General features: G+C 40.2%; 1 protein-coding gene across 3 annotated transcripts in view; it reads left to right on the top strand.

Moving 5' to 3' along the window:
• The window catches only part of LOC148035063 (Sodium Bile acid symporter family), a 226,298-nt gene that overhangs the window by 21,445 nt on the left and 191,494 nt on the right, over positions 1–13,359 (top strand). For all 3 annotated transcript variants that reach the window (XM_087679972.1, XM_087679973.1, XM_087679971.1), the window contains exon 2: positions 3,844–3,937. In XM_087679972.1, coding sequence (XP_087536098.1) covers positions 3,844–3,937 — 94 coding nt within the window. The remainder of the gene's footprint in view (positions 1–3,843; positions 3,938–13,359) is intronic.

The raw sequence follows: 13,359 nt of genomic DNA on the forward strand, positions 1-13,359 counted from the left end.
GTTCTCAGGCTCCGTTAGGTTTAGCAGAGCAAGGGCCCGGAGTATTACTTGATGCTCAAGGGGGAGGTAGCACTTTCACTCCTCCAATTATGGACAACTCTCTCATGTGGTGGATCTTGGATGTATTTAGCATGCGTCTAGGTACTGTGTTGACAGTATGTTTGCGATGAGGTCACTATTTAGTATACTAGTCACTGTGAGATGTAGGCAGATGAGTATGAGTTTCACTTGGGCACTAAAACTATTCTTTTGTATCAGCTTATGATAAATTTGGTATGAATTTTGCCTCAATTTTGAGATAAAAATTCAGATAAGTTTCAACTCACTTTTTAATAAGCTTGAGAACCGTTTATGGTCACTTTTGGGATCAGTTTTGCATCAGTTTTTGCATTGATTGCTGGTCAGTTTTTTGCAATGAGCTTATGATCTGTTTGGGGTTACATTTGCAGTAGTTTGTGATTAGTTCTCAGATCAGCAAGTGATCAGTTTATGATCAGATTATGCTTAGTTTTCAATGGTTTATATCTGGTTCCATGGACAGTGGCATATATTATGATGCAATTGATGTTTTAGCCATGGTTTATGCTTGGTTATGCTACACTATGGTTTGGTTTTGTGAGATGAGTTGAGCTCATGAGAAATAGACATGCCATATGATTATTTGGCAATATTTTTGACATTCTTTGTGAGTCTTATGTTATATTATGATTGGCTGGTAATTTTGAGCATGTGTTGGGCATATGGAATGGTTGAGCAACAGTGCGCAATGTTTTGTTAACTATGATGCCTTGTGGAAATTCCTGTCTACTATTTTGCTTTTAATGCATTTGGTAGTGCAATTGAGGATGATTGCAAGGATTTTAAGAGGGAGAACTATCATGAGGACATATATTTTTGAAACCTCACTTAACACGTGGATTGATTTTTAATCACATGGTTAAGTAAATGTTGCACATGTGAGGTGTAACTGGGGTTAGAGTAAATTTACGAGACCGGGACCTGAGAAGATCATAGGATGCCAAAGGCAAAAGTTGCTATAAGTTATGCCACACAGGTGCTTGGTGGTATCTGGTGCTAGATGTTGGTCTAGGTCATTCATTTGACCATAAGTGTTAGTTGGTGACATTAGAGAAGTGTTCAATGATACCTAACACTATCTGATGGTGGAAGATGATGCAGAGATACTTGGGAATGGAAGTTGCTTAGCCAATTTAATTATTGGCCAACCAAATTATTTTTCAAGGCACCAAAATTATTATTAGATTAATATTCGATATTTAAAGACTAAAAATTAATATTTAATTATGGATATTGCTAGAAAAACCATTTGGGAAGGTTGTCACTTGTCAAGAATGTCCATGCAAGGCTGAAAAACGTCTTTAGAGGTTGCAGAGAGACATTTTAGTGCATTTAGCTTGCAAGAGAGAGGAAGATGTTGCTGGTTTGATTTGCAGCCATTAGAGGATCTTCTGAGGTTGCCAAGAGCAGGAGAAGACCAATCAATAGCAGGTGACAGCATCTACAGATAGTTGAGATAGGGTAGCAACAGTAAATGATTGATCTTCTTCAGTTCTTTGCATCTATGCATCTACAATCTGTTGAGACAGGGCTACAATAGTAAATGATTGATTTTCTTTAGTTCTTTGCGAAGAGAGTCTGAATTTTCTCTCTCCTCAGCATTCTGTCTCATCTCCCAGCCTTTTTATAGCCCTGCTTCGAAGATTACAGCATTGAGATCACCAGAGGTTCAGAAATTTCAGATTTCTTTGTTGTAAACCCCAATCTTCAGCAGAAATTAAGGTTTAGCAGTAGTCTCAGGAAGTATGGCAAAAATTGGAAGCTCCAAGACTTGGATTCAATAGGGTTGAAGATGTTTTCAGTCAAATTTAGGTGAAGGGACTAGCAAATCAATGAATTTGGGGCATTTTCCATCTCGATCAAAGCGGGTGAAGGCCAATTGATTGTTTGAATCAAGGGGCAAATCAGATTGAACTTGTTGGTTATTTTGGATAGCAAGGGGAGTTGGAATACCGAAAGGGATTAGGAGAATTTCATTATACATCAACTTCTTCTTCAATAAAGTTAAAGAAATACTGAAAGGGGCGCCTATCCAAGATTGTAAGTTATTTTGCATTTCTCAGTTTTCTAATAAATGTTAGTGTTGTAATTAAGTTGTAATCAGGGGATTACCACCCATCCATGGAAGGAAGGCTGCTTTCAGTAGCTCACTACCCGGAGGACTATGTTTCGCTCCCTTTACTATGTAGATTCACTACAGGCGTTGCCACCTGATCTAGACAAGATAGTGCAATTGTCTTTAGAGCTTCGGCTCCGCTGTATTAGCTTTCCTTCACATAGCATGATTTAGTGCTTTGTCATCTTCTTTTGTATCTTTTGAGTTTCTCTTTTCTCTGTGTTTGCCGTACACATTGTGTTTCTCCCCACAAACCCTATTGTCTCTCTGCTTTGTCATATATTTTGACACTAGGATGGTTCGGTTGTCCCCATTGCCAAGTTCATATACATCATTAGAACAAGCTAGGTGGGAGCAGCCACCTACTCCCACTTATGTTTCTAATACTTTCAATTCTTCTCCAGGGGGAGGAAGGTGCTTCAATATTTACTCAAGTTTCAGGGTTACCCCATGCAAGAGGTAGTATGGTTGGATGAGTCTTAGTTTGGTGATGACTTTTTGCCTTTGCTTTGGATTCCTAGGAGATATTGCGACTTGGGACAACCGCAATTCTAGTGGGGGTGAGTGTAATGCACTTGGGAACCACCCACATACACGTGCTCATATGCTAGGTGGGAGATGGGACAGGTGGAGGAGGATGACATGGCCACAAGAATGCGCATGAGAAGGATTGCTCCGAGTGTGTGTGTGCTTCTAGTCCACTTGAGTATGACATGGTCACAAGAACGCGCATGAGAAGGATCACTCCGAATATGCACGTGCTTCTAGTGCACTTTTGACAATGCAGCATTTTCCTCCACAAAACAAACACCTTTTGGCTATAGAAAGAGTCAAAACCCTGCGAGAAATATTCTTAGATGATGAGTATAAAATTGACCAAAGTTTTGGACCTTTAAAGTGGCCCTTGATGGTATTTTTGGCCAAAAAGTGTCTTTTAATGATTTGACTGGCTTTGTCATTATTTTAAAAGTTCGGCCTACTTGTAATTACTTGAGGAGTTTGGGCTATTTAAATTAACTCTTGATTTTCAATTAGCCCATTCGTGGTGGGAATTGTAGAGATCATCCCGGTGGTCTGGAGGCTCTACCCTAACTGCTTAATGATGTGGCATTTCTGTTTTGAGAAGGAAACACTAATATGGAAACACTAATATGTGAGAAGGAAACAGATTGTCCTTAATTTATCAAATGCTGGTTTCAGTCAAGGTTCGGCCTACTTGTAATTACTTGAGGAGTTTGGGCTATTTAAATTAACTCTTGATTTTCAATTAGCCCATTCGTGGTGGGAATTGTAGAGATCATCCTGGTGGTCTGGAGGCTCTACCCTAACTGCTTAATGATGTGGCATTTCTGTTTTGAGAAGGAAACACTAATATGGAAACACTAATATGTGAGAAGGAAACAGATTGTCCTTAATTTATCAAATGCTGGTTTCAGTCAAGGTACCACTACTGTAGTACTTACAATATTACTCAAGTCATTTAAGGTTCTTGTGAAACTGATCAGTCTGTCATTAGCTGGCCCCTTCTAGTATGGCATTGACAGTTGATGATTTAATGGTTCAGTTTTGAGGCCAATATAGAAGATTGGATATAGATATATATTCTTTGAAATGTGTGGGTACAAGCTCATTCAAATCTCAATTTTCAGGTGAATGGCCTAAAATTCTGTTCAGTATGGGTTGCCTTGTCAAAAGTCTATATAGTAATTTCGAGGGTTGTATCCAAGAACTTTCTCACGTCAGGTTGGTTATTTCATTCTAAGAACAGATACTAAATTGAAAAATGAAATGGGAAGAGATACTGGATATAAAGATAAAATGGTTTCTTGCAGAATTTTGGTGAAGTTTGCATGCACACTTGTGACCTGAGTGTTGATGTATAGATTTGTTGTGAATAAGTTTTTCCTTGTCAAAATCTATCATCCCAAAGCTTTCATAAACCTCATTTAACAATCAAGATCTTTTCTTTCCCTCGCATATGTGTCCATCCTGCATAGTGGAAGCCTGAGTCTAGAGGTTTTCAAACAGCAAGTAACACTACTTTGGATATGAAGGGCCATCAAACCTCTGTGCCTCAGAGACAAGGGGATGAGGTGGGCTGATATAAGAGTTGGAGTTTGGAGATGTCAGAAACATCTCTGAGAGTGTGTTGTACCGTGAGATAGATCCTAAAAGCAAAAGCAATCCTTCCATCTGATGCTGGAAGAGTGTGGACCTGGAGTGCAACAGTGTAGAACAGCAAAACACAGCGATAGGCTGGCTGGATGATGACATGGCAGCCTCTGGGAGGCAGTCAATTCAGGCAGCAGTCCTCTTGAACTACTGATGTTGGCAGCAGGATAGTGATGATGAAGGCTGGGAAAAAACCACTGATTGGAGAGAGTAATAATGGTGATCCATGACTGGAGAGATGGTTGATGAAAGCTTGTAAAACAGGATTGAGGGGTGAGGATGCTCATATTTGCCTTTAATAGTCTTTTTGAGCTTTGTCTTACCACTTTCAAAATATTTTCTTTTTCAAAACATAAATCTTTTCGGGGATGTTTATCAGGACATAAACTCCTTATAATTTTAGATAATTTTTTGGCCTTAATTTTCCTTGTTCAACAGGTGCAACCATCAGATCTGGAGAAGATAACTAGAATTCTTCTTAAAAACATAATCTTTGCCTGTGGCGCCTCATCCTTGTGCACACGAACCCTTGCCCCTTGCAGTCAAAAACATAATCCTCCTTGCATACACCACACCCTTTCCCTAGCTCTGTAGTGAAAAACAAGACCCTTCTTGCACACACACACTTCAACATTGGTATTGAGTGGCCAATCAAATAAGAGAGTGATGTTGTGTGGTTGATGAAGGCTTTCCGAACTGGCTGCCAGACTTGTTGGTAAAGGTGCTTAAATTGTAGAAAGATTCTGTTGTTGGTGCATAGTCGATGCAACAAACAAAACATGTCATACAGGTGAGTGTGTATTGAGATAATGGGACATCAGAATTATTTTTGGGATTTGTAATGAGATAATGGGACATCAGAATGATTTTTGGGCTTTTTATGCATTCTTAATGCTTTGCTTGTGTCATTACTTCAAAACTGCAAAGGGCCACAAATGTTCTTGTTGGGTGTAAATTGGGTGTAAAGGAAAGACAAATGGGTGGCTGTTTGCACTAGTAGGTAGTTGCCTTGGTTAAAAAAAAGGGGCCGGGGGGGGACTGGAGATACAAGGTTGATAATATGAATAGATTTCTTGGATTCAACAGAAATGGCATAGAGGGACTATGAAGTGACAGCCTTTTGTTGGCATTGTTATTCTGGTGTAGTAAATTGCTGAATGATGGTGTCCACGTCTCCTTCAAAACAAAATTGCAGACTTAGGGCCTAGGCTATCTATGTACATGCATACACATGTGCAAGATATGACATAATTGTAGGTCTGAAGAGGCTGCTTAAAAGTACAGCTGCTTAAGGGTCCGGCTCGAAGTGGCATGCAACCAATGGCTGAGTGTTTGCAAGCCTGTGCACGATCAGTTCAGCCAGGTTTTTGAGTGCCATCGGGTTGGCTCATTTCATGAGTAGCAGGTCGGCCTGTTTTCTGCCCTTTGCCTATATTAGGCAGTCACACATGTGCCTCCATCTACACCAGCGGTTTTTGGCCTTAGTCACATCATCATTGCATGCATCATCTTCATCATTAGCCATCAGTCCAATGCTCGCATTGATGTGGCAATCACAAGTGCAGGGGCTGATTGTTCACAACCTGTATTGCATTTAGATTAGAGTGTTCTTCCCTCAGCTTCATTTGCATTTCATCTTCTCTCATACTCTCTTTCTCTTCTTGTTGTGTTCCTTTGCTTGTGTTGCTCAGTTTCACATGGTATCAAAGCCAAGTGCTAGGCATGGAGCTCCATAAAAGCCTGCTGCATTTTCTCTTTCCTCCTGTGTTTTCTCTCACCTCATTTGTATCCTCATCCTCTTCAGGTCAGGACATATGAAGATCTCAGCGCCAAGTGGAGGAGGTAGCACGAGACATCAACACAGCTCTTTCTTCCAGGTTTTTGAAGGATACACATGGAAAATTGGTATGATTGGCAAATTGAGTAGACCAAAAGTATAGTAGAGATTGTGAGGGCTGTGGAAGTGGCGAATGAGACTGTGAAGATTGGCATTTTGATTGTTGTGACCACAAGAATCTTCAATGAAGACTGCCAAGATCGGGGGTTTTGTCATAAAGACCTAGCTATCTCAGCCTCCTCTTTTGTGCTAAACCTATGTGGTTGTCCAGAGACGGGATGGCTACCAAGCAATGTCTCTATCCTATGATCCAATATACTACAAGACAATGGAAGTTTGGTTAGGTAATTCATACAAAAGACATTAGTAAATTCATGTAATCCTGGATCTAGATACTTAATAAGTTTACACTTATTATCAAGATTATTATTAAAAGTAAGAGAATTACATTGAAATGTTGAGTGTTGAACTTTTACAATAAATCAAACATAAGTAACAACATCCAGATCATGAAAACACTTGCACGATATCATATTTGCGTGAGATTCTGTGATTGCGAAGGGAAAACAGCCCTTGATTACAAAAAAACCAACATCAAATTTAAAAGAGACTAAATGAGATATATAATCTATAGAAAGTGAGGAAGATCTATAAAAAAACCATTGCATGCCAAGAATGACATCCATATGGTCTGGACTCATGGGTTGGAAGTCCAAGGACGCATGGTATTGTTAAATCTAGAAATCTAGCTTCAGCAACATCATCTGATCCCATTGATCAACAATTGGGCCCTCCATATATTAAACTCAATATTCTTAGTCAAGAAGTGCTGTGGAGTTGAAGTCTCGGCACCAATTGAAAAGAAAGAAAGTTGTGAGTAGAGAAGTGTCAAAACGATCCTTTTAGGCAATCCATGTAGCCTAAAGATCTCTTTCACAAAGAGCCTTGCAATACCTGAAGTCTTGTAGTTGGTCTTGACTGGTATAAGAAAAGCAACCTTAGTCAATATATCCACAATCACTAGGATTGACTTATATCCTCCTTGAACAAAGGGTAATTACAAAATCCATGCGAATAAATTCCCACTTCATTTGTGGAATGTCAAGTGGTTGGAGCTTTCTTGGTATCTTAACACATTCAGGTTTTACCTACTAGTATCTCAAAATTTAGTGTCATATTTAAGTACATCTTCTTTGAGTTTTTCCGAGTGATAGCTTCTTCTTATAGCGTTGAGAGTCTTGGTATAGCTTGGATATCCTGAGAATGGGAAATCATGGCCTTTCCAAAGTATCTTCTTCTTGAGAACTTGACTCTTTGGAATGCATAGTTTTATCTTGAAGTAGAGAAGTCCTTATGTTGTAGAGAAGTTTAGATACTTGAGCTTGAGTTTAGGATTTATCTTCTTGGATAGGATTTCTTTTATCATTTGTTGATACTTTGGATCCTTACTTGCTTATTCTTTTGCTATTTCTATGATCGGATTATTGGGCATTGATATGATAGCTACTAGAGATCTTGCTTTAGAGGTTCCTTTATGATGAGGGCATTGAGAAATGCTTTGTGACTTGGGACATCTGTAATGGCATTCTCCTTACCTAGTCTATACTTGATCTCAAAGTCATACTCTTATAAGACTTCTATCCACTATCGTTGTCTCATGTTTAGATCTAGTTGGGTGAAGATCCATTTGAGACTCTTGTGGCCCATAACTAAAGTGAACTTGTTGCCAAGTAAATAGTATCTTCATAGTTTGAGAGCATGAATCATAAATAGCTCGAGATCATGGATAGTGTAATTCTTCTCATGAGTCTTCAACTTCATAGAAGAAGAGTGTTGAGATGGCAAGCTCAACATGTGCGGACATTGATGATGGACCACCTAGTTAGATGAGTTTGCATGTCTATACTTAGTATGAAAGTGGTCATTATGCTACTCACATGGCTATTGACTTATCACTTATTATATTTACTTTGTTGCACTTATATTTAGCTGACATAGTTATATCTCCAGTCGATTAGTATAGTTAGCCATACATTGTTTGACTTAGTAGACTATTTTTCTTTTTGTTGTCTTATCTATACTTTGTGTATATTGTATTGTGTGAGAAAGAAGAGGAAGAAACCAACAAGAAAACTTTTTGGCCTCTATCTCTCTTCTTGTGTTCTTGAGTGAGCTTCCTTTTGTGTGTATGGTGTGTGCTTGGCGCAGTAGCTTAAGCAAGCCCCCCCACCATGTGATTCTTGACATGGTATTAGATTGGCACCACAGAGAGAGGTTGCTTTGAAGGTTGAAGTGAAGGAGAAGAAGCAAGGATTCAAGCAAACAAGCAATGGATAAGAAGCTGTCCCATTCTCCCACTTTCTTTTGGATAGTGCCTATGGAGGCACTGTGTAACCAGCCTTCCTTCTTGGAATGGGTGGTGATAACCTGATTTAAGAGTTAATTACAGTAATAAATAAATGCACATAAAATAAAATACACACTTTACCATAACATTCTTGGACAGTAGACACCCTGTTGGCCCCAAAATTGGCGCCCCTGCGGTATTTCTTTAGCTTTCATTCAATTGGAAGGAGTACAACTTGAGATTCTTCAATCTCCTCTTGCTGTCATAAATGACCAACAAGCCTTTTGGGTTATTTGCCCCTTGATTCACCCAAGACTTCTTCTCCAATTTGACCCTTGGCTGGCCAAATGCTGCCCCAAATTAATTTGGGATGGGTTGGCTCCTGAAATCCCTTGGTAATCTTCAATTATTAGCTGTTGATTTCAGTCCCTCGAGCCTTCAATCTCTGGCACGGATCCCAAGGTGGTTGCTAAACCCTAATTTCTGCTGTGAATTAGGGTTTACTGCAGAAATTACAGATCAGCCCACCAAAAATGGCTGAGATCTTCTCTGAATGGCTGAGAATTGCTGAGAATGGCTGAGCATAGGCTGAAGGAGATCAGAGAATGTTGTAGAGAGAGAAAATTTCTGCTGTGAATTAGGGTTTACTGTAGAAATTACAGATCAGCCCACCAAAAATGGCTGAGATCTTCTCTGAATGGCTGAGAATTGCTGAGAATGGCTGAGCATAGGCTGAAGGAGATGAGAGAGTGCTGTAGAGAGAGAAAATTTTGAGATTTGTTGTGAATTACTTATCAAAATCAGCTGCTGCCCTGCTGTACCAGCCCCGAACGGATGCACCAACAACAATAGGAGCATCAAAGACTGTGATCTTTAGGAGAAAGTGCATCAGCAGCAATTGCCACCTTCCCAAGGTCAAGAACATGCAATCTCCATCACCAAAATGGTCTCCAATGACTGGGAAATGGCCCCAAAAGCTGGCAGCAACAGCCCAACACCTCTTCCCAACGGCTCCAAAATGAAAAAATGAGATTTCTCTCTCCCTTCAGCCCTGTTTAGCCTTCCCCCCACTTGCATGGGAAGGCCAAGTGGTAGCTTTCTTAATCCATTTTCAGCAATTTCCAGCCATTTAATTATTTTTTAGAATTAATTAATTCTGAAAATTAATTTCAGCCCTTAATCCATGCCCAGAAAATTGACCTTGCCCATCCAAAAATTAATTGGCTAGGCCATTTGCAACCCAAAGTGGTTCCATGCATTAATTGACCCTTGGACAAGCATTAATCCATTAATTAATGCCTAGTCTCTAGTGTCACCACTGACACTTAATGGCCAATTAATGGTCCTAGGGACAAACTGACACCAAAATTCACCTAGAATCTAACAAGTGTAACTTGTTACAACTTTTGCCTTTGACACCCATCTTTTTCACAAGGTCCTTGGGCCTTCAATTGTAAAAAAGTAGCTTGCACCTCACATGTGCAACACATGTGCATCTTTTAATTGCACATCTGATTAATCCTTTAATCAAATGTCAATTAAATACAAGCAAAGCATAAAGTTTTCACGTCCTCGTGACACACTGGAAGCAAAGTAGAGCGAAAATCTTAGATTGTCTCCGTCGGCCTTAACTCATTGATAACTAGTGTAAATATATATTCTCAGGGCCATGGTGAAAACTATATTCATTTGTATACCCACAATGACTAGCACATTGAATAGTGACCTCAATATATTTGAGATCCACTATATATATGAGCTATCCATCACTAGAGTAGTTGAAGTGCTACCTCTCCCTTGAGCATCAAGTAGTATATCCAGGATTTTGATTTTGCCTCCATTTGGGCAGTGTGACACGAACTGCAACAGCTTTTTGTGTATTCAGAAGTTTCTTTGAAGAACTATGGATTACCAACTCGATGCATTTGATGACATCGACAAGGAGTCAATCCATTCTTGAAGATAGGTGGTCTTACGAGTCAAAACGTCGTGAAGACCAAAGACTAGAGCCACGATCTGCCAGTTTGAGAGATCTAGAAGATCAGAGTAGTCTCGTTCTCCCTTGCTTCTCTATGTCTCTGACAAGGTCCCTAGTGTAGCTCCCCATATAGCCATTCTGGTACCATCAATGCTTCCTTCTTTACCCAAATAAGATTGCCTTGATGGCTCAAATTACCCCCTTTGTCTTGCAAAGTGGAGTGCATACTTGATATCTTTGATTTATGGGCATTTATTGCTATCCCAATCCCTTGTTAGTGGAGGATCCCCACGTTGGTTCTACGATAGACCAAGGTGCTCTTTGGGATTGGCTCAACTCTAGAGCCTGATCCTTTTTTTGAGTTTGCAGGATTCAATCCTTGTGTATGTGTGTAGACATTAGAGTGTAGTGGAGGTGCAGACAAAGCTAGTCTCTCTTTACCATGTGAAGACTTTTGCCCACCATATTACCACAGAGAAGAAACCTTGAATGTTTTCCATTGATGATTCTCCTTCCATGAAGGATCACATCGATGAGATGGAGGAGTTGTGGAATGAGCTTGCATCTCTTGGCTGGTAGATTTCATTAGACAATATGGTCAATGATTCTTATCACTCATCTACCATCTCCAAAGTATGATGTCTTCTATACCAGCTTGCTTACCTTCAAAGTTAGGGACACAATTCTGTGGGAGGAGTTAGCCCTGCTTGTTTTGGAGCAAAAAGAGTGACTTAAGGAGATTGGAGCCAATGGATCTGGCTTTATGAAAGCTTTTAGGGGCAGCAAGAAGGACACTAAGAAGACCAAGAACAACAAGAAGAAACAAGTCAAGCACTTGAAGACTTCTTCGGGATTTGATATGGATTCAAAGAAGCCTAAATGCCCATGTTGTGAGAAGGGTATCCACCCTGAGGAGAAATGTTGAGTTTGTATTCCTTCTCTAGCTTTTTCATCCTCAAAGCAGCATTGGCTCATTAACAATGGTGCTTTGAGTCTTATGACTTCTCCAGGAGATTTGCTACAAGATGTTTGTTCATTAGAGAGTATAGTCACTATTGGCGATATTTTTTTGATGCCTATTTGTGGTGTTGGTACTTTGCTATTATTGCTTGATTGTCTATCAAGCTCCATTGTCTATCGAGCTCCATTTTTGGAAGTCCTCCATGTTCTAGATTTGGGCTTTCCACTCCTTTGAGTTCATGGCCTTACTACACTTGGTACTTGGATTGGCTTCACCTTTAGGTTGTCTTGGTGGAGGATTCTTCTTCAGGAACCATTCTTGTGATAAATCAATAGGAGAGAGGGCTATATAGACTCCCCTTCCCTTCCATTGTGGAGGGTCCTGCGAGAGAGTTTTGCGTTACCGTGCACATTTTCAATAATGCACCACCCATTCCACAGGCTCCATCCCATCTCCCACCATCTCCTTTGGTGGTTTCCTTGTACTCTTCATCCCTTTCAAAGAGGGATGATATGGGTGATGTGATTGTGGATTCTATGTCCCCTTGTGTCCTAGAGGGAGATTCCTAGAATTGTGAGGGGTTTCTTCATCAATGGGCTCTATCGATTGACTTCATCAGCATTGGCACTTCTTTTGGCACCCTTGCATCCATTTCATCTTCTTTGACCTTCAGCCACATTGAGGATTTCAGATGGGGTGTTAGCAGTCATTTGTGTCTTAAATGGTCATCTCTTGCTTGTGAGCCTTAGTTTGAGTTAGATGAGGACATTAGCATCTTTGGTGTTTTGTCTATCTCTCATTTCATGTGTTTTGATGAAGGAGGTAACTCTTTCTAGAGCATGCATTGTAGTGTGTTTTTCTTTTAGTTAGTTTTAATCTGTTCACATTGGCCGAGGGTTATTTTCTAGCCTTTGCATTCCTCTTTAGTAGGCTAGAGGGTGCATTCACACTAGCTTGATGAGAGGACTAGCTTATCCAGTAGGCCATGGCATTATTTCCTTATTTCTTTGCTAATTTAGCAAGTTGGCTAGTTTTTAGGACATCATCTATGAGTAGTTGGCTAGGTTTGGCATATTTTTGCTATTTATAGTAATTTTTCCACCGGTTGGTCACCATTCTCTTTCCCCTAGGGTTCTCTTGGATTAAGTCGGGATCTTTGTATGGCCAGAAGAGGCAGCCATTGGGACAAATTGAAGGCAGGACAATGAGCCTGGCCAAGACAAAAGATACACATGTGAGAATGCCCACGGAATAAAAGTCACCGTAACTGAGCCACATTACACATTTTGATGTGGTTGCAATGATAAAAGTTGCTTAGAACAACTTGAGGAATGCAAGGGTCACCATCCCTAAAATTTAGGGAGTTACTATTTTTGGACCCTAGAATCAGTTTGCGTCATTATCTTTGTTTTTGCACAAGGATTAATTCTCTAGTTTATGGCGAGGTCAAACTTTGGACCGATCATGGAGAATTTTAGATTGGAAGGTTTAAATGGGAAAATTGTTACACGTATGCCATGAAAGGTGAGAAGGATCGAAGCTTGCACATGAGCTATGGCGGGAGAGCAAGAGCAAGAAAAGAGAGAGACAAGAAATGGGAACTCCAACGGTCACAATGTGTGACCGGGTCTTCCTTTATTCAAACTGTCACTAAAAGAATAAAGAATAAAGTGATGTGACGGGCGCCCGTCACCTGCAGTGTGCAGTGGCGGGTACTGTCAGTGTAGTAATACACGGGGCGGCACGGCGGAGGCGCCTTTACCCCCAACAACCTCCCACTTAAAGGCGAATCTGCCCTAGTGAGAGAGAAAAGAAAAAGAAAAGACAGTACAAATGTACATAGGTACAAGGGATGAGGAAAGGCGACATC

This window comes from Lygodium microphyllum, chromosome 6, assembly GCF_053477565.2.
Source record: "Lygodium microphyllum isolate KBCC chromosome 6, Lygodium_microphyllum_v1.1.10, whole genome shotgun sequence".
In the NCBI taxonomy this organism is placed as follows: Eukaryota; Viridiplantae; Streptophyta; class Polypodiopsida; order Schizaeales; family Lygodiaceae; genus Lygodium; species Lygodium microphyllum.